Source organism: Dendrobium catenatum, unplaced genomic scaffold (genome assembly GCF_001605985.2).
Source record: "Dendrobium catenatum unplaced genomic scaffold, ASM160598v2 fragScaff_scaffold_1117, whole genome shotgun sequence".
NCBI classification, from domain to species: Eukaryota; Viridiplantae; Streptophyta; class Magnoliopsida; order Asparagales; family Orchidaceae; genus Dendrobium; species Dendrobium catenatum.
Window position 1 is genome coordinate 1,287,888 of NW_021319579.1, and position 24,313 is coordinate 1,312,200.

At 33.1% G+C, this 24,313-nt stretch overlaps 2 protein-coding genes across 2 annotated transcripts in view; both read left to right on the forward strand.

Annotated features, from left to right (window-relative positions):
* The window catches only part of LOC110113780 (histone deacetylase 6), a 34,880-nt gene extending 24,545 nt beyond the window's left edge, over positions 1-10,335 (forward strand). Inside the window, exon 6 of the mRNA XM_020846470.2 lies at positions 9,910-10,335. Within this exon, the coding sequence (XP_020702129.1) occupies positions 9,910-9,967 (58 nt within the window). The 3' untranslated portion in view covers positions 9,968-10,335. The remainder of the gene's footprint in view (positions 1-9,909) is intronic.
* Positions 10,336-18,194: 7,859 nt separating this feature from the next.
* LOC110113782 (uncharacterized GPI-anchored protein At3g06035-like) lies at positions 18,195-20,703 on the forward strand. The gene is made up of 2 exons (XM_020846472.2): positions 18,195-18,356; positions 20,145-20,703. Exons 1-2 carry the CDS (start codon positions 18,293-18,295, stop codon positions 20,654-20,656), a joined length of 576 nt encoding a protein of 191 aa, XP_020702131.1. The 5' UTR covers positions 18,195-18,292; the 3' UTR covers positions 20,657-20,703.
* The last annotated feature ends 3,610 nt before the right edge of the window (positions 20,704-24,313 follow it).

A 24,313-nucleotide genomic window follows, 5' to 3' on the forward strand; every position in this document is an offset into this window, starting at 1 on the left:
TTACTGCAAACACTTCCTATCAAATTGGTATCATAGTAGTTTCCTAGGCTGAAATAGAAGTATTCCTCGCTGATTTCGGCTGCGTTTGCTCTCGAATCTTGTTGTTTTTTGCTATTTGGAGGTCAGATTCATATCAAAGTTGTTGTTTTATGCTAGTGGAGCCTAAACCCGAGTATCTATGATAGGAAGAAAGGTAGAAGTATTGGAAGGTGAAATCAGACAATTGAAATCTAAAATTTCTGATATCCTAACTCAACTCTCAGATTTTAAAAGTCAAAATTCAGCCGTCCACGGGAAAGATTGATGAAAAAATTTTCATCTTGGTGATGCTAAAGTTGCTTGAGGGAAAACCCAAAATAGTGTTAGCTGAGGTGAGGGAAGTCACCAGCAATCAAGGAAGTGGGGAAAATCCTAATCCGATAAGGTGAAGAGAATATCAGGAGGTGAAGATTCTGGAGGGAGAAGAGAGAATATGTAAAATCTCACGATACCTCTTACCAGTAACATAGAAAGCCACATAATAACATTACATTCATTCTCAATATATGATACTTTATATCATTTTAATAGTTGCATAAAACATCCACAGACAATTACATCTAATGGATGTACGAAAGCATTTAATAATTTCAATTACACCACACAATAGTTACAGTGCCACTAAGGAAGACATAATGTTTCATCACATTTAACATCTTACATACCTTATAAGAAGACATCATAAACACTTCTAAATATAAAGCTAAAGTTTCCAACACTTGTCTAATCGGTCACCACTTTCTCTTTACATTTTCCTGTAATAACATTCAGTATAAAATAACTGGTGAGCTATGAGTCTCATAAAGTTATGTAAATTAAATAACAATTTAAATGCAATATTATAAGAAATCATAACATTGAAATCATATTTAATAAACTTACCATTATTTGCAAAACATCATAAAATCATATTTAGGATTAATCTTTAATTTTTTTAAAGTTTGTACATAATATTAATATTAGTCTTCTAAAGATTTGATTATACTTTCATGAAAATGTTCAATGGAGCCTAGGTAATCCTGACATTATCGTCATTGAACTACATATATGTTCATTTTGTCTCTTTAGGGGTCTCTTTTGCCTCACCTGCTATGTATATATCATATTTGAGGTCCCTTTTGCCCCACATACAATTGCAGGTATCATACATAGGGATCATTTTGCCCCACCTGCAATTGTAAGTTTCATATCATTTTATAGTCGATATTTACTAATTTGATATTCAATAAACTTCACATATTCATAGTCATACGTGTATTATATGGTTGCATATTTTCATCACAACATAGATGTTATACTATTTGCATGAAGAGAAAGTGTATGCCACATCTAAGGATTTGTGCTTATTTTTAAAATGTTACCAACTAGCAAAATCTTTAAATGATCCTATTACATTTTATTTTAAATCTGAATCATTCGAATTTGCATGTGGTTATTCATATATAAGTACTTGGTTGTGAACGGGCATTCATATCATCTTTCCCTTTTTATAATTATTTCCTTGAATTTCCCTTAAATGCTATTGTACAAGTCTACTTAAAATAACAATATGTATTTTTAAATTAACTTGCATTGCGTACCTCCTTAACGAACTTTCTCAACCAATTCTACACTTCGTAATCTTTTCCTATGGTAAAATATCTCAAAACCTCCTTTTTTGCATATATCTATGAATCCTAAAAAAATACAATTAATTATATTTTCTTTAAAATCTTATTAATGTTTGGACTTTTTATTAAACAACTGAATAAAACCAAAACCGCTCACTTCAATTTATTCTTTTCCTTCAATTCTCTATTATTATCTTTAACTGGAATTTCTTTACTGAAATTCCACTCTCAATTCCTACTGCAATAATCAGCCAATCTTATCAATATACTCAATGAATTCCTTGGTACACATGGTGCATTTAATCACAATTTTCAAGATTGTGAAAATCGGTCCGAACAACGAACCGGAAGAAAAAGAGGTTCACGGTTCGACCGGTCTAACCGGGGTCAAACCGGATGACATAATAAATAATAAATATTATTAAAATTTAATAAAATTAACATAATAATAATGTTATCATTCAAAGTTTGAGATAAAATATTAAACTAAAAAAAAAAACATGGAAACATAAAATTTACATAATTAAGTAAAATAATTATTTTAAAATCTCTTTGATTATATTCCGGTTCAATGCAGAGGCGGTTTTAAGACTGAACTGGACCGGTCTTGAGACCGGTTCACGGCTGAACCGGCCGGTCCTGTCCGATTTTTAAAACATTGACAATTTCACTTACCCGAACTTTCCGCTTTTTCTTAGCACTGTTTTGAACAAGGCAACAGTCAGTATCTTTTTTGTTTTCTTCACCCTTTCTCTGTTATTTCCTCTATTGAATATAACCCCACACTTAAAGAAAAACTCTCTTTAACATCAATTAAACTCCATCATACAACAAAACTAAGACCTATGTTATAATCTTTACCTGCACTATGCCGAACACTTTAAACACTATGCCGATCCTTCTCCCCTCCATCACTGTTGCCGTACTTTCCTCAGCTGCACTGCCAAACTTCCCTATACATCACTTAGCACTGTCGAATTCCTTAAGCCTGCATTGTGCCGAACTTCTCACTGCAGCATTGTTCCGAACACTTCAATGCAGCACTGTGTCGAACTTCCTTAGCTTGCACTGTGTCGTGCTTCTCTTCCTGCTTGCGTGAAATTGCCACTGGCTTGTGTGGTTTCCAAACAGAAGAAAGGAGAGCGGGGCCCACCACTATATTGATTGTCAAACTTCTCATCCAATACAAGCACCTATTCATAATTAATAATTTATCTAATAGCATTTAATTAACAATAATTTAACTGTTATAATAAGAGATAATTCAAATAAAATTATTTTCCTTTACTTGAATTTGAGGATATTACAGAATGCTTTCTCTAGAGCCTATTCCTAAGGAGGAGTTGAGTAGAGGATATGGTGAGAGGCATGAGGAGTCATGCATGAAAAAATAATTGTTGAATTTGAGAGGGGTGGAATTTGAAAGGGAAGGTGCTGATTATGATCAAAAGGGCGTTGAATTTGAAAGGAGAATGGCTGATTATAATCCAATGGGTGCTGAATTTGAAAGGAGATGGTGGGAATTTGATGAAAGGTTTGGGTATGAGCATAGAATGGATGACTGGGAGACCTCGGGGGAACCACCTCCTTGAGGAATGGGAAATTATGGAGGAAATAGGGGGAACAGAGGAGTTTCGAGGGTGAAGAAGCTGAAGATGCCTATTTTTGAGGGAGATGATGCACATGGGTGGATATGCAGGGTGAAAAGGTACTTTGTCGTCAATATTGGGAGACCTCGAGGGAACCGCCTCCTTGAGGAATGGGAAATTATGGAGGAAATAGGGGGAACAGAGGAGTTTCGAGGGTGAAGAAGCTGAAGATGCCTATTTTTGAGGGAGATGATGCACATGGGTGGATATGCAGGGTGAAAAGGCACTTTGTCGTCAATAGATTGGCGGAGGAGAGATTGATGACTGCCGGGATGTGCTTGGAGTGGAAGGCGTTGGCATGGTCCCAATGGAGGGATATGAGGTGACCCATATGGACCTGGAGAAAGTTTAAAGATTGCTTGTTGAATGTTTTCGAACTAGCATGAGAGGGGATTTTTATGAGTAGTTCTTTGCTCTAACACAGAAGGACATTGGTGGAGTACCGTGAGCAGTTTGAGCACCTAGCCACCCAATTGGACTGGTTTCCGGTGATTGTACTGGAGGGGAACTTTATGAAAATACTCAAACCAGATATTTGGGCGTCAATTAGAGTGATGAGATCTCATGATTTGGGAGATGATATTGAGTGCCTAGTTACTGGATGATCATAGGCACCTGGAGGGAGGGGTTGGAGGTAACAGTTAGTAGATTCATATAGGATGATTACAACTTTTTTGGCATCCAAGGAGCCAACACCGGATACTTCTAGGGAAACTCCAAAGGGGAAGGTTGTAGGAGGAAGACCTGGGAAAACTTTCAAGAACTCACAGAAACGGGCTGCAAGAAAAGGCAAAGGGGTTGTGTTTCAGATGTGAGATGTATACACCAGGGCACATGTGTAAGGATCAAACTCTTCAGGTTCTCACCGTTGTGATGACGAGAAAATTGAGGAGGGAGTCATTTTTTCACCTTACGGGCAAGGTTGATCTTTGGAAGGGGGTATTGTTAGATCGAGCCCCTCCTTGACCGATCCTGTCAGTCCTTTCCTGGACTGGCTCTTGGGTCTGATTTGGAAGGGATTAATTAAGAAATACTTCTGAATTAAGTAAGGCAAATTTTGGGGCTGATTTGGAGGGGATTCATTAAGAATATTCCTAACTAAAGAAGGCATATTTGAGTGTTGATTTGAGGGCTGATTTGGGAGGAAAATAATTAAGGAAATAAAACCGATTGGGTAGGGAATTGGGGGAGGGCTATATTTGGTATTTGTCGTTTATTGTTTGCTTTAAGTTAGAGGTTTTTCCTAGAGTTAGGGGTATGTGTTGTTTACTGAAATTAGATTGTTATTAGGGTGTTTGAGCTTTGGCCGACGGCTAGAGATTTGGGAGAGCCAGATCTTGCTTTCCAATTGAAGATCCACTTGTATCTTATCTTTTCTTTCATTAAAATTTCAATAAAAATATGTTCTTGTATGTTCTGTTCCCGATTTTCTTATTGTTGTTTTTCTGAAATCGCTAAAATCAAATTTCAGCCAAGGTTTTTCCTAAATTTTTGCAAGCACTTCCTCCTATCAGAAACCAAGCCGACCAGCCCTTTCGTCCAGTTCATGGCCACACGAGCATGACTTCAGACCCACTCCCTCATCTCCCTCAGCCGCACACAAAAAAAGCCTAGTCGAGCCCTCTCGCTTAACCTCTTTTACCTGTCTGACCCGACAAACCCAACAGCTTGTCCCAAGCTCTCTCTCCTTCGTCTTCACTCTATCGCTTGACAAAACCAACCGACCTGACCCAATGCCTCATCTGACTTGATTGATTCATCACCTTCAGCATCACTCTTTCAGCACTAAAATAAAATGTATAAATTTCTTTTATGTCTTGCTTTCTTAAGTAATTGGTGTCTATGACCCATCGTTGTATCTTTGATCCAGTTGGGAGAAAAACTAAAAAAGACATGTGCCATCATATCTTTTGATCCGGCTAGGAGATTAATTATACGAAGACCTCGTGTCATCGTATCTTTTATCCAGTTGAGAAGATTGAAAGACAAGTGCCTATTCAACACCTCCTAGATGGGGGGGGGGGTTGACATGTCGGGAGACTGCCGAAATTTTGAATGGCATATGATATCCACTTCATTAAATAAAACATTTTGAATTTTGAAAAACAATATGATGAATGGAATAATTTATTAATTCTAATCTTGGGTCAAAATACTCGTCCTTTGCGAAGTCCCATGATCATGATGATACTAAATCAACCTATTTTGGATTTAAATATAAATATAATTAACAAAAACCTATTTCTAATTAAAAAATGAAGATAATCCCAACATCTAAATCTAGTAAAATTAAAATAAATTTGGAAAGATTCTAAATATTCAAATATTTCAAAAGTAATATTCCTATATTATATAACTAGCATTTTTAGCAACAGTGTCAACTCGATGATTTTAATGGAATGTCTAACTCATCGTCACTGAGAATATAAACAATGATATGAAGTGATGAAAGATAAGTAAGCCAAGTCTCTCCTTCACCAAAATTTAAACATTTATGAATATCTCTTTTTTTGGAATATAAAGAAGATTTTTTTAGGAATATTTCAAAAGTTTAAACAGATCATAAAGTTTATAATGACTATAGTAAATAAAGACAGTGATGGCTAGGAAAACATTAAGAATCAATGATATGATAGGAGTGCAAATAGATCATATGTATCAATATAGTGCATATGATTGGAGGATGATCATTGGAGAAGTAGAATAAAAGTTATGACATTGTAAGATTCGGGATATGATGTAAAGCATGCTGAGGAAAAGTACGACAATAAAATTGATGTGAAGCTAAGGGGTCACGAGGAGTTTGTTATCGGAAGTTTTGTGCAGAAGCAAGCATGTAGGGGAAGTGAAAATTTTGTAGCAAGAAGAATGTTGCCAGTTAAAGCGAGAATGAGAGGTGATCGATATTACAAGTCACAGGCAACTAAGGTATTAAAATCTAATATATGAAGGCATTACTAGGAAACATTTAACTCATCAATCGCTAGCATGTTTTCCTTCCAAATGATTGCTCGCTATCTATGATCTTAAGAAATGCAAGTATTAATGTATTGTGTCAGCATATTGATCAGGAGGCAAATGTATTATGCGTAGGTAAATACAAACGGATTAGGCAAGTGCAAAAAAGCAAAATACATTATGCATATGCATATAAGCATTAATCAATGTGTTAAGTTCATTAAGCAAATAAGCTAAAATATATTCTGCATGTGCTTCAATCTTTATATCAAGCTCCTAAATGCGAGATCTGAGAACGCTTCGCAGATTTGTTAAAAGTGCTCAAACACTGTGATGATGATCGTGTTGACAGAAAATATATACCCGAGGGGACCCTACCTTTCAAAATACTCAAATTCTAATGCAAAATACAAATATATTTAAAGTGACAATAAAATTACCTTGATGATGATCGTATTGATAGAAAATCTCAATCGGTGGGCACCATGCCTTTCAGAATACCCATGAACCTTAATGGAAATTCAAATCTTTTAAAGTGATTGCAAAACTACCCCAACGATAATCGTGTTGAATGTAAATCTCAACCATAGTCAATTCTCAAAGCTTATTAAAATTTCAAAATCCAATATCTATCAAATTCTAAACATTTAAATGAAAATTTAATCACAAAAAAATTTATAACTAAAATTCATCCACATTTCATAAAGGTTTGACAATGATGATGAATTGAAGAATAACTTCAGCTTACACAGTGCAGATGTTTGTTGAATGTATTACTACAATTCATTCTCAATTGATTTCTTGTCAGCAGGGACGTGGCACGTGCCCTCAAAATTCAGTGATTTTGCCATAAAATGACACCACTATATTACAGTCCTAGTCAAAGCTTGTACGTTCCCTCATGATTAAATGCGCCTGAAGTAATGAATTATAAGGCACGCTTAACAAGATATAAAGTCATCTATTAGGTAAGGTTGACTTAAATTCACCATCTTAGGCAAACATCCACTCCAATTTTACTAGGTATTCTTGGACAAAGCAACCTATAGTTGCCGATAAGGTTCCTTCTGTCTGGTGGGTCGACTACCTCCTCTTACTAAGTAAACTAGGGACTATGACAGTCTGGGATGATGAAACCATGGGATATTGATCGGACCTCTCATCATTCCCCCATCACTCACTCTAAGTTTATGGTGATGAATTTCAAATCATGAACTCCAAAATTCAAAACTAAATTCAAACCATAAAATTGTTACTACTATACGCTAGGTAATTATTGCGACTTATTTAATGACTAGCATTAATCAAAAGTTCTCTCTTATTATCAGGATGCATAATTAATCATAACGGCTTGTGCCAATGGGAAACCAAAACTCATATCATAAGGTGATTGGAGAAGTTTGCAAGTTAAGTCTTGAGCGTTGCGAGAGAGAGGGAAGCTTGACGAGGGCTCTTTGTTTAGAGCAAAGAGGGAGGAAAGGGGGTTGTATTTCTACATGGAGAAGGCAGGTTGAAGCTGACAAAGATATGAGGGAGTATATGATAGGAAAAAGAAGAAATGTGATTTTAAGACTTAGGTTTTTAGCAAAACGAAATTTGAAATGATGACTGAGGGGACATCATGTGACGGACATGTCTGATGGGACTGCATAATATTGATGGAAGGAGTATATGGTGAGAAGCGAAATTTCTGGGTTTTGAAAGATTTCAATTTTATTTTAATGATTTTTTTAATTATATATAGAGAGTAATTATTTATTATATATTATAAATTAAATGTAATTTTAATAATAATAATCATAATAATTAATTTTTTCAAATTAAAAATTTTATTTTAATTACATCAATTCTCCATGCATTTTTCATTATTTGCACATCTTGAGCTGCATGTCATCACCTTGCGTGCAGATAAATTTTCTTTTCACATTCATGTCATCGATAAGAAATTCCTTTTAACGGGTAATTTTGATGTCCCGAATGCATCTGTGCAATCCCTTTTATGAACGGGCAACATTTGAGTGACTTTGTATGACGTTGCATTCCTTGTTCAATGTTTTGGCCGATATTGATCGAGTTACTAGAGGGAGGTGCTTTCTTTAGTGTTTTTTATGCTTCAGAATCGTCAACATAGTCTATTTCACAAATGCATGATCCTTAAACTACTACAATCATGCTCAAGGCATTTCGAACCTAGTTCATGAGATGTTGTAATAGTTAGACGTTATTCTCATCATGTTTGATTGAATTGAGCGCAAGAGGTGATAAAAAATGTGGGATTAAATTTTTAGTTTTGCGTGAATATTTTTTTAATTTTTTTTAATCTGCTTGCCTTTATTGTCTTTGTTGTATTTGGCTAGTTTTTATTATAATTCTCTTAGATTTAAAACTTGCTTTTCGGTCTCCGTTAGTGCATAAAACTAGCCTTAGATTTATGAAGAAAAAAATTGGAGAAAAATATTTCTTCTTTGTTTTCGCCCAAGTAGAGGTAGACCTAAAAAGACTTGGTCACATTAAACGGAGGCCTTCTGATGACCCGGTTAGGAAAGTTGTGGTATTAGATTCGACTTATGTTAAGAAAGATAGAGGTAGACCTAAAAAAGACTTGGTTAGAAATTATTAGAAATGATCTTTCTTTATTAGATTTAAATGAGAATTTGACTTTTAACCGGACACAATGGCAAAAAAGGATTCATGTAGCTGACCCCACTTAGTGGGACAAAGGCTTGATGTTGTTGTTGTTTTCGCCCAAGTATGAAATTTAAAGGATGTTTAGTTTGCAGACATCTGCTATGTGATGTCAAATTATAAGGTATGTCAGTTGTTCGGATTACTGATAAGTGATATCTTTATATAAAAATTTCATAAATGATATTTATGTTTTTTTTTAATGACATCTAGATTTGACTTAATCTGATGACATCTATATGTCAATTTATCTAATTGCTAAAATAAATGACTTGGTAAGGAAATATCAAAATCATTACAAATCTTTCTGGATAACATTTTATTTTTTAGAAAACGCTGAATCAAACACAATGTATTTGATAGATAACATTGCTTAATGAGTAATGCTATTATTTAAGTAGCATTGAATCAAATAACCTCTCAAAGAAATTTGGTATGTAGAATTTTCTTTAAAAAAATGATATCCTTGTTTTATAATAACTCGCAACTCATTTACCTTACATCTCATAAATGTTTGCAATTGTCTGTTTTTTTAATGAGTTCACGTTGAATTTTACTTTCAGAGTGGTTCCTTGTGATCTTTATTAATATAAGTGCCAGCCATTTTTCTGCTGCAATATTTAGTTGGGGCTGAATTGGAATCTCCTCATGCTTTGCAACATTGTCTTTGATGGGAATGAACTTTTTTTTTTCTTTTTTTTTGCCTAGATTCGAACCTTAGATATCCACTTAGATATTGTTAGCTCAAACCTGGCTCTGCTATCCTGTTATGTTAATTATGCAAATTTAGGTTTCATTTGGGACGGCTTTCCTACTGTTTCTTGAAGCAAGTTTTTATGAACTAAAAAGCCTCTTCAAGAAGTAGTAAGAAAGCTGTCTCAAACGAAGCCTTAAGTGACGATTAGGAGTTCCAACCTGCTAATAGTTTTCATTTCTCTGAAGTAAATCAATTTCTCCCCCTGTTGCAGAACTGAAAATACAGCAGGCAGTGTTGTGACTATATTCAAACTAAATTCCTCTCACTGATGAATTGTATGGAGCTTTTCTGGTCGACACGGTTTCCTCAAAAGCATTTTCCTCCATTAAACTTCGAAATCCAGCTTGTTAATTCGTCTTCTTACATGCCTATAATTTCATTAAGACAGGTTTTGGCATGTTCCTGTAGCACTCAATGTGCACTCCTTGTTGTTCAATTAGATTTTCTGTAGCAATGAAGGTTGTAGGTACTTGTTGTTCTTTAAGTGGGCATAAAAACCAGCTAAGTTATTTGAGGGGTCATACCAAAGTGTAGATATGAACAGCTTTTAACTTGAGAGAACAAAATTGTCTTGCACATTCATATTATTTTATTTCTAGCTAGTTCCTTTCTTAATCGATAAAAATTGAAGTACTAATGCATTAGCCATATCAAGTAGCCCTTTTAGCACTAATTCTCTTTCCTCTATTTGCTCATGGCTAGCCACTATTGAGGATAGCATTGGATGATATTATTTAAAGAGTGTGTTCCTTCTTGATGCTCTCTAATTTGTGTTTCAAAATTGTAATAAACCCATTTGTAATAGTTGTTTTATGAAGGGTGTGTTGTTTTATGAAACTTTCATTTTTGGGATAATTTTTTCGTAATATTGTTTTTCAAAAAGTTGTCGTAGATCTATTTGGCTATTATTTTCTGTTATTTTTAGGGAGTTTTATGGTGATAAGCAAATTTTAACAATAAAATATGCTAGAATATCGTAGCTATGAGAAATTTGTTGTACGACTTTTTCATAAGCAAAAATATATGCCCACAATAGCTTTGAATCAATTATGCGTCCAAATTTGTTACTCGATGTATTTTCAATTATGCAAAGTGTTTGGTTGATAATACACCAAGCAAGAAACTTGGATTTAATTCAACACACAGAAGAATTACTTTTCAAGATTGTTGTCTACTTTTAGGCTTTGTTTGGGATAACTTTCTTATTAATTTTTAAAGCAAATTTTCAATATAAGAAATTTTTGTACTAAAATGTTATTTAGAAAGCAGTAAGAAAGCTATCCCAAACAAAGCTTTAATTCTGCATATGCCATCTTATATGGGGTTCACACTAAGAGATTCAACATAATTCTCTTTAATTTATTAATTATTTCTATTTTGTAGCATAATGGATTCTTTATTCGAAGCCTTTTTAGCACCATTAACTCTTCAATAGATCTGTTGAAAATCCTTCTAGGTTCATTTAGGCTTCGTTTGGGATGGCGTTTTTATTGCTTCTTGAAGCAGTTTTTTAATATAAAAATAAAAAATTTTGTACTAAAAAGTTGATTCAAGAAGCAGTAAAAAAATCGTCTCAAATGAAGCCTTAAACTATAGTAGCAGTTCCTGCTGTCTGTTTATTATTCAAAGATCTCTCTTCAACAGTTACTTCTTTGTCTACTGAATAGTTTACTTGGAGATCACAAGTGCTAAAATTATTTACTACAAATGAATGCTAAAACATATCATCCAAACTTATATGATGTTTGGATGTATGATGTTTGGATGACCTCTACTTATTACCATGCAACAAAGAAACAATCTCGCCAATTAGATTCATAGAATACACAAGCCTCAATCAATTACGTAGTCATATTTTTTATGCTACAAAATAGTGATATAATGTCACGTTTTTTATGAAATCTCTTACCCTTGTGCTAAAATGGATTGTTCACCTCCAACCAATTATGTTGTCAACATGTCACCACACGGGCTCTTAATACCCACTTCATGTTACAAATTTTTTCGTAGCACTCAGAAGTATCCATAATCACATCTTCATACACATCCCCTACAATAACTCTTACTAGCTCACCACATATCTCTCTTTAGTACTTCCCTAAAATTGATTCATCGTATGTTCATTCAACCTAACCTATTTCACACAAACTATTAAGGAACTATATTGGAGATAAGTTATGTATCATGAATATCATATTCTTCAGAAATAAGGCACTTGGACTCTAATGCCTCCATCATCCACTCATAATGTTCTAGGTTACTACTGGACTTTCAATATGAAACTTCATTTTGATGGCTTGATTGCAAGAAACAAGCACACTTTGTTGCACTAGGCTTCAAATCAGAGTGTTGGATAGATTATATTTGTATTCTCCTCACTCTACTACTTATAATTGAGTTTTTTTTCCAACTAGATATATCTAATAATTTCCTTCATTGCCAACTAACTAAAATGAACTTCATGAAACAACCCCAAGGTTTTGAAGATCCTCATTTTTATCACTATGTTAGTCGCCTTCACAAAGCAATTTATAACTCAAGTATGCACCACAATAATGGTTTTCCACCTTTTTGAACTTTCTATTGCAACAAGGCTTCATATTTAGCTCTTTTAACTCTTCTCTTTTCATATATAGCAAAAACTTGATTCAACTTTATTTATTGATCTATTTGGTTGATACCTTACTAATAGGAACTAGTGACTCAATCTTAAAATATTATCTATAGAAAATCAAATTAGCTTTCAATATTAAATAGCTAGAAAAGTCACACACTTTTTAGACATTCAAGTAACACTCTGATCCTCACTTGGTCTATTTCTACATGAAGAACAAGATGCATAGTAGCTTCTCCAAAAATCTAGAATTGATGATTGCAAGTTTGCTTCTAATTTGATTCTCTCCAAACAACACTTCTACATTACCTCCAAAACAGAATTTTGAAAACCCAACCTTTCATAAACAACTAATTGGATCCATACACTATCTTACCATCATAAGACATTTCCTTTATTATCACTCAACATTGCCAATCAATACACTGTTGCTTGAATTATCACTTTCATCTCTTAAAATGTCTAATGTGATACATCAAAGAAACTACTCACTTTGATATACCAATAAAAAAGGGGATCTTACACTAATAACTCAAACATAGATTAGGACGAAATCCTATCGATAAAAAATCAACTACATTCTTTTATTCTTATTGTGGACTAAATTAATCTTATTGCCAGACAAAAAGCAACCAACTACAATGTGATCTTCAACTGAAGCAGAGTTTTTCACCCTTGCAGTTGGTGTAATGGACATCATCTAGTAAGGAGATTCATGCAAACCTTAACATATATACATATATCCCTCAATCCAAACCTCTCTAATGTGATAACATCTCTATAATGACAATTTCTAATAATCCTATGTTTCATTTAAGAACCAAACATGTAGAAATTGAATACAACCTTTTTTCATGAACACACGATTCAAGAAAATCATCGTACAACATATTTACACATGATCAAAATGCAAATATTTTCACTAAAACTTTATCAATGTCAAATTTCCACCAACTTAGAGATACATTAATTGTCAAGCCTTGAACACTCAACTTGTGGAGAGGTAATCGACCTTTTCCATTTTACAAACAAGCAACAAAAGCAATTACTAAAGAATATTCTGCATTAAGCCTCAAATATAATGCAAAGCATGTGGAGTAGAGTAATATCCATGCAAAATGTAATTCTTCATTTAATAACTGTATTTAATAATGATTTGACGTTATTTTCATTAGTTTCAAGGCCACTTTAAATAACCTTGCACCTTAAATCTCATCCACCCCAACCTCTCAATCATTTTAAAACACACATTTGCTCATTCTTATAATTTCCTACTCCAACCCATCCAATTATCCCACTAAATTCCACATCCAACTCCTACCCTTATAAACCCTCCCATCACTCTAACCCACTACCTACTCTTAACTTTCTACTCAACTGATGTAATCGTGGACTTAGATCTTACATGACCTTGAACTTATTTTAGGAGTTGTTTAATATCCCTTAGAAACCCTAGGGTTGAATACGGTAGAGTTTACTGTTGTGATGGGTTGGCTAGCGTTAATCATATAAGAGTATAATCCTATTGGCAGGTTATTTTTGGACTTGGAAAATTATGTTTGCAAGATAGTGGATTTCTTAATGTTAGAAAAGCTTGAAAATTGTTTAAGGATGTTTGTAGCTGAGATCTAGAGTTTGTCATAATTTTCCAAGGGGCTTAGAGTGGTAAATTGGATGCAAAACTTAGACTTGGCCATGGGACAATAGAAGAGATGTAGTAAAAACATATGGATGATTTTATTTGAAAACTACGATAAAAAATTGTAAAAATAATATTCATCATCAAAGGAGTCTCTCAGCTACCACTTTCTAAGAGGAAGAAGTTTTGTCAAACACTTCCAAAGTACATTCAAATTCATATTAGTTGTTTATGATAATTATGACAACATATTTTTACATACGTCTTTAAGATTCATTTGAAGATTCAAACTTCCTTAAAGGAGGGAGTTGTTTTGATGTTTCAAGAGTGATTGAGTTGGTTGGAGAAAGAGTGAGGATGACCCCTTATTTCGAGTGGAGTGGAGTGGAGTGAACTGGATATTTTGTTGGCAATGAAGATTTGTTGATTCCTTTTTGGCTACCTCTTGACTTACTTAATCCGATTACAATAAGTTTCTAAGCATTCTTGCACCTTTGTAAGTAAAATTGATATGGTATGGTCGACCACCCCAATTAAGCTTGAATTTTTTTGTCTTCTTCTCAACTTAGTTTCTTCTTCTATCCTTACATACCACAAAAATTGTACAAAATATTATTATGCATATATAACAAAATTACACATATGACAAAATACAGAAAATTGTCTTTCTACTAAATACAAAAAATTACAATAGATGAAGGATTTGGCAATATCTATTACATCTTTGATATAAGTGCAATCCTCAATTGTTACTATAATCTTACTTTTTGGGTGAATGCATTGTATTTATGCTTTTAGTTGAGCATATTAACATTTGTTTTTGTCAAATAATCTTTGAACTTCATTATCTCCCGTATTATTACTTGTAGGGTCCCATAGAGATATATGCCTAGCTCTCTAAATAATGTCACTTTTATCTCCTTTGTGATCTCCACCTTTCACTATTTATAAATTTTTTTATCACTTAGCAGAATGATGAAGTTGTGTTGCTTGAAAATTAATCCATATGTAGTTGCTTTTATCGGTTTGCATTATATTATCTTTATAGTTATTAGTATTATTTAGCTTCATGAGGAGGACCTCCTATATAAAAAGTTATGAATTGTAATGGCTTTAATGATTTCTCTTTTTCCCCTCATCACAACCAACCAAGTCATGGTCTCTCTCTTTCTCCTATGGTTGCCTATGTTAAATTGATTTCATCACATTAGTTTCCCATGACCTCTAATGGTTACAAGTGCTTGATGTTGATTGTTGTAAGCCACAAGGGCTTGGTTTGGTCTCTTTAGTACCTCTTGGGTAAACTTAGTAGATATGAAAGATAAGGAGGATGAAGAGAGAGAGAGAGAGAGAGAGAGAGAGAGAGAGAGAGAGAGAGAGAGGAGATCAAGAGGGAGACTTAAAATGCTTTCGATTATATTTATATATATATATATAGAGAGAGAGAGAGAGAGAGAGAGAGAGAGAGAGAGAGAGATTGATCATATTTCTGAGTGTTTTTTTGGAAAATCTTGATTTAAATTTGTTTTTTGATCATTTTCAAAATAATTTGTGATTACGATAATTTGTGATTGCGTCTTCTTAATAAATCATATAGATAACATGTTCCTTTTAAAGGCTAGTTTTATTGCACGTGCCTTAAATGCAAGTGAATAATATTTTAAAAATTTCATATTTTGAATATTAGAATTATATTATTATTGTTAAAAACCCAAAAAATATTAAATTTATCAGTATAAGCAATTATAATTTTAATTACATTAATGAAAAATTAGATATTTATGTTAAAATCATGATAGAGAAAATCTATTAACATAATTTTACAATTCAATATTATAAAACACATATTTTTTTTTTCTAAGTAGCACTAACAATGTAATAAAAACAATCCATTCATATTTAGAAGAAAAACTTAAATTTTTATTAGAAATATGACATTATAGTCTGATAGAAATTTCTTATGAAGTGCTTTGTGTGAATGGAAATATTTAGTAGAAAATTTTGGAAGACTAACCTGCCTAACAACAACATATGAGATTTCAACAAGACTTTCCATCAAAGATCTACACAATAGAAATTTCATCAATTACTCCTTAAATCTAAAAGAGTTGAAATCAAGGATAGGCTAATATGGAGAAGCTTGGAGAACAAATATAATAAACTACTCCCCTCTGGGATTAATTATTCTGTGCAGACACCGAACGTCTTCCGGAGATCAACCAGAATGTGCCACGTCACCTCTGCGCTCGGTACGGCGGCTAGATACTGCTCGGTACCGCCCAGTACTGTGGCTCGGTATTGCTGCTCGATACCGCTGACGTGGCGCAATTTGGTTGATATTCGGATGACGTTCTGCATCCAGTCTCCGCACGGAATAATTTCTCCACCTCTAGAGCCATGTAACCAAGGATGCCAGTTTATTCCATCATATCATTGGGGTTCTGTGCCTCTACAATAGCAACACCAAATCACTATTTTTTATTTTTATTTATTTATTTATTTATTAGCAACATTAAATTACTATGATCCTTAAATTCCATTATATTTTCATATTACAATAAGAAGTTTAATAGAGGAAATGTGTTTTCTTTATTTCACTGATAGCTTAGCCTGAATAGTTTATTTGTTCATCACCCTAATGATGATCCTTAAACTCCCTTACATTTTTATATTATAATGATGAGAGTTTTGTGGAATTTTTGTATTCTGCTGAATATAAATCTCTAGCTGATAATTATTATAAACAATTTATATATAGATACGTCTAAAGAAATAACTGAGATAACCAATATTAGCTAGCGCTATCAAAATCGGGTCACAGGTTGGGTTCGGGTTCAACCCGGAACTGATGTGGCACTGTTCCATCCGATCTAAACCCAACCCGTTTTTGCAAACGGGTCAGTTTTTTAGACCTGAACCCGACTCACTTCGGGACTGGGTCAAGCCGAACCCGACCCGCTTCGTGTATGTTTTACTAAAAAAAATTTAATTTAATTCGATTTATTTAAACCTAAATCAAATTAAGGTAAGATTCTTCAATCAATTAAAAAAATTAAGCTTAATTCAGTTTGGACAACATGATATATCATTTTTTGAAAATAGTATTTACTTATTTCATAACAATATTTTAAAAATCTCCTAAATCAATTAAAAATGTGTCAAATTGGATTGATTTCGGGTTTTCGGGTCAACTCGAATCCGACCCGGTTTTGCAAATGAGTCGAAATCCCTAAACCGAACCCGGCCTGGTTCGGGTTCGGGTTCGGGTTGACCAGGTCCCAAAAATTTCAGATCGAGTTTGGATCGAATTTTCAGATCGTATCAAATATTGGAGTAATTATTGTGTCCGGACACCGAACAGGTGCAAAGACCAATACCAGAGCGTCACATTACCTGGGTGCTCCGTACCGAGCACTCGGTCATGCAGTACACAACATCGGTATACAGCAAAAAAGTGACAAGACACATCCTGATTCGCTTTCAAAAGACATCCGGTGAACACACAGAATAATTTCACCCTAACTTCACCTTCTAAACAAAATAAGCACTGATCATTAGTGCAAAATCTACATCTGCAATTGCCTCATGAAGTGATGTTAATAGAAATTCAAAGAAAGCGAAGCTTATTATGTCGCACATTGTGTAGGACGAAATCAACACTAAGAGGAAATTGAAATATTAATAGAACTGAAATCCAAATTAGATTAACACATAAGAAATAAGCAAAATTAAGCATTTTAATATATTATATATTTTAATATATTTTTTTATTTATTAGGTGTTGATCTAAATTGTGAAAATCGGACAGTAAAAATGAACCGGAAGAATGAGATATTCACGGTTTGATCGGTGGTCGAACCGGATGACATAATAAATAATAATATTATTAAAAATTAATATAATAATATGACGATCTAACCTTAAACTTAAATACAAATCCATCCTACCATTTAATTAAATATTAGTTGAACCAGTTTTTAAAAACCTGCATCGGTTGAACTGTCGGTTTAATTTAGTTCATATCTAAAGCAATTTTTACACAATTCTGAACCGGTCGGTTCAACCGGTTAAATTGACCAATTCGGTCCGATTTTTAAAACATTGGTGTTTATTTATTTTTTTTTTAAATTTAGGTTGGCATATAATTAATTATTAAAAAAATTATAATAACAATAATAATAAACAAAAGGTAGTTGCGGATAGAATGGTGAGAGTGATTTCTCAACTTCCTACCAGACGGGGTTAAAGTAGACATCAGGCTACTACTATAGCGACGGTGATTCTCGGTTCCCTATCTCGATCGTACAAAGGAGAAGAAGAAGAAGGGAACTGTAGCTGGAAATGGCTTCGCCGCTCTGCCGTGTCGCCTTTCTCGCCCTCCTCGTTCATTTTGCTGGATCGGATGGTAATCAGTTTCACCATTTCTCTCGTTAAATCTGATATTCTTTGGAACTTTGAAATGGAGATTTATAAGGTTCGGAACTCACAGTAAAAATGATTTCCTTTGCATTTTTGGATTTGATTTCACCATGATCTGTTCGTTTTGTTTGTATTGGCCTGATCTCGGTCGATTAAAGAAACGGGGTTTCTATCCATAGATCTGTCTTTGTTATGCAATGCTCAGAAAATTTGCGAAAATAGATCTGGTTTTGATTGATGCTAGATCAGGAGTAGGGTTACTGCGGAGACCAAAATGCTCATTTCTTTCTATTCTTTGTTTGACGCTTCATTGATTTTTGTTTCTCTTTCATTTGCACTACATTTGTATGAATCATTATTTTCCCTGATTTGTTATGGTGAAAATGATTTGTGCTTCTTGAGATTGGAAATCATGATCCGATCAACTACATTGATGGATTGCTTCAATGGAGTTAAATTGGGAGTGCATTAGGTCAAGGGAAATACGATTGGAAGAACTACAGAGTATACTTGAGTTGCTTGATATATACTGAATTAGGCTTCCAAAATCCTCAGAGAGCAGGTCTCACTGAGCTTGAAGGTGTTAGTACAGGCTAGGGCTCAAGAAGACCATTATAGTACGGCAAATTATTGCATCCGGTCACCTGACAGTTCGGATCTCTCTCTTTCTACAGTAAAGCGCAGGTTAAGCGCAGGTGTGCTACAGTACCTGCGCTTTCACTGTAGACAGAGAGAGCTCCGAACGCATCTCTCTGTCAAGTGACCGGATGCAATAATTTGCCTTATAGTACAGAGGAAGACAGACATGACATTAGAGTCATGGATTTTATTGATTATAAATTTAAGATCAATCCTTATTATTATTATTTTTTTACATAAATCATAATAGTTCATCTATGACACTATTTTATTTGACTTTTTTATTCATCTTGTTTTAATCCCAAATGTAAAACAAATCAAACTAATCGATCTAAAAAGGATGAAAAACTTAAGTTGTGCTTGAATTGTGTCAAAGTGATTAGGTTTTTTCTAGTTTTGTTTGATTTATCGATTTATTGTTTAGATTCACATGTTTTTTCCTTACAAGAAAAAAATAAACAACCCTCTTCTCACCAAATGATTAGATGAAACCTTAGTTCAAGTGAATTCCTTAAACCAATGAGATCCTCATAATCTTCACTGATGTTCTATGGCAATTGAAAATGTTTAGCTGATTATAAGAATGATGAGTTTCATTAATAGAAGCCTTTCTTCTTCCTTGTATATTTTCATTACCAACAATGCAAATCCCTGATAATGTACTATAGAACAAATATTTAACTTTGGCTAGTACTTTTCTTTGAGATGCTTTGTTGTCTACTAACAATCCTTTGTTGATTGTAATGCTACAATCATGTTAGTGTTTTGGGTTTTTATGTTGAAGAGTAAAAAGTTTAGAAGCAATGCCACTTTTTATTCTTTTTGTTCATATATTCTTCATTTATATCAACTTGGAATTCAAAGAAAAATTAACTATCGTTAAGAATTTGTTTGCAGCAGTTGTATATATTCGTAAGAGTAATTATAAAGTTGTTGTGAGAAAATAATTATTTTTAAAGTTTTGGGTATTAATTTTTTTTCTTAAAAAGAAAATCATACAATAACTTTCCTATAACCACAACACTATAACAAATTTGATTATAAAAATTTATTTATATTTTTTCAACAATTGTTTTTTATGTTTTTATAATGCAGTAACTGGTCAATATTAATCTTGTCTTGCTCTTCTATATAGAAACAACTGACCAGCTTCTTAAAGGCATCAACACCTACAGAACATCTCTCAAACTATCTTCTTTAACAGAGAATCAAAATGCTGATTGTTTGGCCGAACAAATTGCCAAACAATTCAAAGGTCAGCCCTGCACCAACACTACTGGAGCCAACACTATCCCCGGTACTGAGGAGCAGTTTTCAAACTATCCAGACTTTCTCGACCATTGTCATCTCAATGCAACAGTAACTCAGGATTCTTCAATAATGCCTGCATGTGTTCCTGACCTCCAATCAGACCTCGTCCTCTCTAACTATACAAAATCACAGTACTCTGGTAGTCTAAATGACAGCAAGTTTGTCGGCGCCGGGCTTGCTGATGAAGGTGACTGGGTTGTTGTGGTTCTAAGCACAAATACTCCGACCGGTAGTTTTTCACCGGCAACTGCTTCTGGCTCTAGCTCTATTACTGCAGGTGTTGTTTCCTTCTATTTGATGGTTTTGCTTTTGGAATTTTTGCTTATGATGAAATGATGAAACAGTTTGCATTTTCTTATCTATAATCCAGCTAGTTCATATGATGATAGGTTTCTTTCTGCTTCTTTCTATCTCATTTATCTCTTCTCAAATCTTGGATTGAATTTTCATATATTACATTCTTTAAATTTCATTGCAGGAATACTTTATCTTGTTGATTTTATATGTTATTGGGGTGAAATAGTATGATTTGTTTTGAATTTGCTTATGATCTTATATAAAATTCATATGCGGATCTTTCTCATATTGAGAGATTGCAATTCTAAACGTATGAATTTGATTTAGGCTTCATTTGAGACGACTTTCTTACTATTTTATATAACAGCTTTTTAGCATAAAAAGTTTTTGAATGTAAGAAAAAAATAGTAGTCAAAAGCTGTCTCAAACGAAATCTTAGACCTAAGAGAGTTACCAATTACTTTCATGGGTGTTTTCTTTTTTAAGATAAGTGGATACTTTTCATCTCTAGACAGGCTATAACCCAATAAGTCTCATGTGTATATATTTATAAATAATTGTGTCATTATTATAATATTTAAGTATAATAAATATTTATTACATCATCCAGTTCGACCCCAGACAAACCATCGAACCGCTAACCTCTTCTTCCGGTTCATTGACCAGTCCAATTTTCAAAGCATTAGTTTTAGGCTTTGTTTGGGACAGCTTTATTACTACTTCTTAAAGCAATTTTCTAGTACAAAAATTAAATTAGTACACTAACATGATATGAGATAGATGTCTTTGGAAACTACTTAGGCTTTTCTTGCATGAACTTTGGGATTCAATCTTTAAAAGAAAAATAGAAAAATATAAGGGGTCATTTACAATCACTCAATGATTTTTTTTTTTAATTTTTTTTAACATTAAATAAAATATATTTGATATTTAAATATAAATTGTTTTATTTTTTTAATTGAATATGATGGTGATGATGGAGGTGGAGGCTAGCGAGATGATGCTAGTGACAGTGGCAATAGTAATTGTTAGAGGCAATCGTGGTGATGGTAATAGTCAATGTGGTTGTAATGGTTGCTTATGGTAGCAAAAAAAAAAAAAACACACACACACACACAATTTATTTTCAATATTAAAAAAAAAAAAACTTAATTTATTTCAAAAAAGAATTAAAAATTCAATAAATAAATATGTTTTCTAAAAAAACATATCTTAATCATTAATCTATTTAGAAATTAATTGATTCCTCTTTATCCTAAATGACAAAGATATTTTAAAAAAAAATGATCAGAAATTTTATTAAATTTTGTTGGCCTAAAGTTCTGTTTATAGATTCTGTATGTGGGCGCCTTCTGTAGCTTTGAGATACCATTGAAGAGTGAGTACTTTTAGTTATCTATAATTATTGTGGATGAGTTAATTCCCTTAGGGCGAGTATTATTGGGTCAGGTCACCGGACACAGCTTATGTTCGGTATTTACAGTACTGAGCAGTATTGAGCTCGGTACTGTGTACCGAGCAGTACTGAGCTCGGTATTGAGCAGTACCGAGCTCAGTACTATTTGTTACTGCTCAGTACCGAGTAGGAGGTGATGTGGTGCATTTTCATTGAGCTCCGAATACATTCGCTAACCTGACCCAATAATTTTCCCAAAGAGGAAGCTTATCTAATCCCTTATTCAGTGAACTCTCATTGTTAGCTTATCTAACAAACTATTTCTCTTCATCACACACCACTGGTTTTGATAATGACATTTCAAACAAACTCTTGAAATTACCTTCTTTAGAGAACCCCTCTTCTTCGTCACATGCTACTAGTTCCAAGTCACGATGATACCTTCTCTAACACACACCATTGTGAGCCGCCATGTCCCATCAATGTTTCTTTAGTTAGCTACAATTTTGACTCAAGCTCACAAGTCGAGCTTAAGTCCGCTTCTCTTCCAGCAAGCTGAGCTTGAGCTCAAAGTAAGAGGTTAACTTGAGCTCAAGCTCAAGTTCAAGCCTACCTCTAGGAAGACAAGCCAAACTCGAGTTAGCCCGACTCAAATTCGACTCAACTCATTTACACCCATGTATGAGTCTAATCTTTTAGACTTCAATAATTTGATATATGTTCTTAATGATGATTTGGACTTTCTTAAACATTTAATATTAATATTACTTCTAACCACCATTTAATATTATTGAGGTGGGCTGGTGGGTTAGCTTCTGCTTGGGCTCCAGCTAGGTTGGTTGAAGACAGTGCAAAAGGTATTGTGCCTATTTTCTTATTTATATAAAGTGTGAGTGAAATTTTATCAAATAGAAAAAAAAAAGTGTAATATTTTTTATAAGTTGGGATTAAAAAGAGTTATAGGAAATAAAAGAAAAAATAAATGTAATTTCTATCCAAATAAATCTTATTTTTTTATTGCATTGAAGTTTGAGAGATGTTTATTTTTCCAACTATTTTTTATTGATTTATGATTTGCATGGGAGCACTTCTTAAATCCATTAAATATTATGCATATTTTAAAGCTTAATTATTCCCTTTTTTTTCTTGAGTTAGATAATTTTATGTTCATTTATAATCATTTTTCTTTAAGTTAGGGTTTAGCTTTATCATAACTTATATGATTATACTACAACTTATATTATTACTAAAATGATTATTATATTACAACTTATATTGAAATATAATTTTTTTTCTTTTTAAGCGAGATTAAAAAATTTCTTCTCAAATTTAATTTCATTCGTGTGTTTATTGCTCTGTTCAAAGTTGTTTCTAAAAAGATAGCAAGATCTTATTAGTGCTCTTAGATTTTATTTGGAATAGTTTTCTTGCTGTTTTTTAAAATAATTTTTTAATATAAAACTTAAAATTTATGTACTAAAAGACAGTTTTAAAAAACATTAATAAAATTATCCCAAACAAAATCTTAGTATTGTAGGATAAAAACTTTCTGATGATGCTAACACTCTTAACTACTATAAGGGTGCATTGATTGTCTTGAAAGCAAATAATATTAGTGGATTTTATGTGTTGAATTTATAATGATAGCTCATTGAAGCAAGACTGATATTAATTCAATGACATCAAATACTATAAAAGTGAAAGCTACTGTGAAATTAAAAATTTCCCAAAAAAAAAAAATAAATAAATAAAATAGATGCACTATAATAAGGCAAAAATTCACAAGTTTGCCACTGATGGATTAAATTATTGGTGTCCCACATAAAAGTGGGATTCTAAATTTTATTAAATTATTTTGGATTACTTTTGATTTTAATTTTCATGATTGATGACTACTAAACTCAACATACATTCATATTTGAAATTACAAAATTTGTGGCTATATATCGACTCAATATTCATTCACTCTATATTTTTCAAGATGTTGATAACTTAAATAAGTTTTATTCAGATTTAGGTTTTGTTTGGGACATCTTTTGTACTATTTTCTAAAATGACATTTTAGTATGAAATTTTTTAATAAAAAAAAATTTTGTACTATAAAGTTGTTTTAGAAAGTAACAAAAAAGCCATCTGCCTTAGGCTTCCTTCGGACAACTTTTTTAATTTTTTTTTTGTTTTCCGATCACAAACACAATTTTAGTTTGGTTACTATTTTTTCATTGATTTCATGATATTTTTGTGCAAGGAAGCTGATTTCTACTGCAACTTTGAAGAAAGTTATTTTCTCCACAACAACT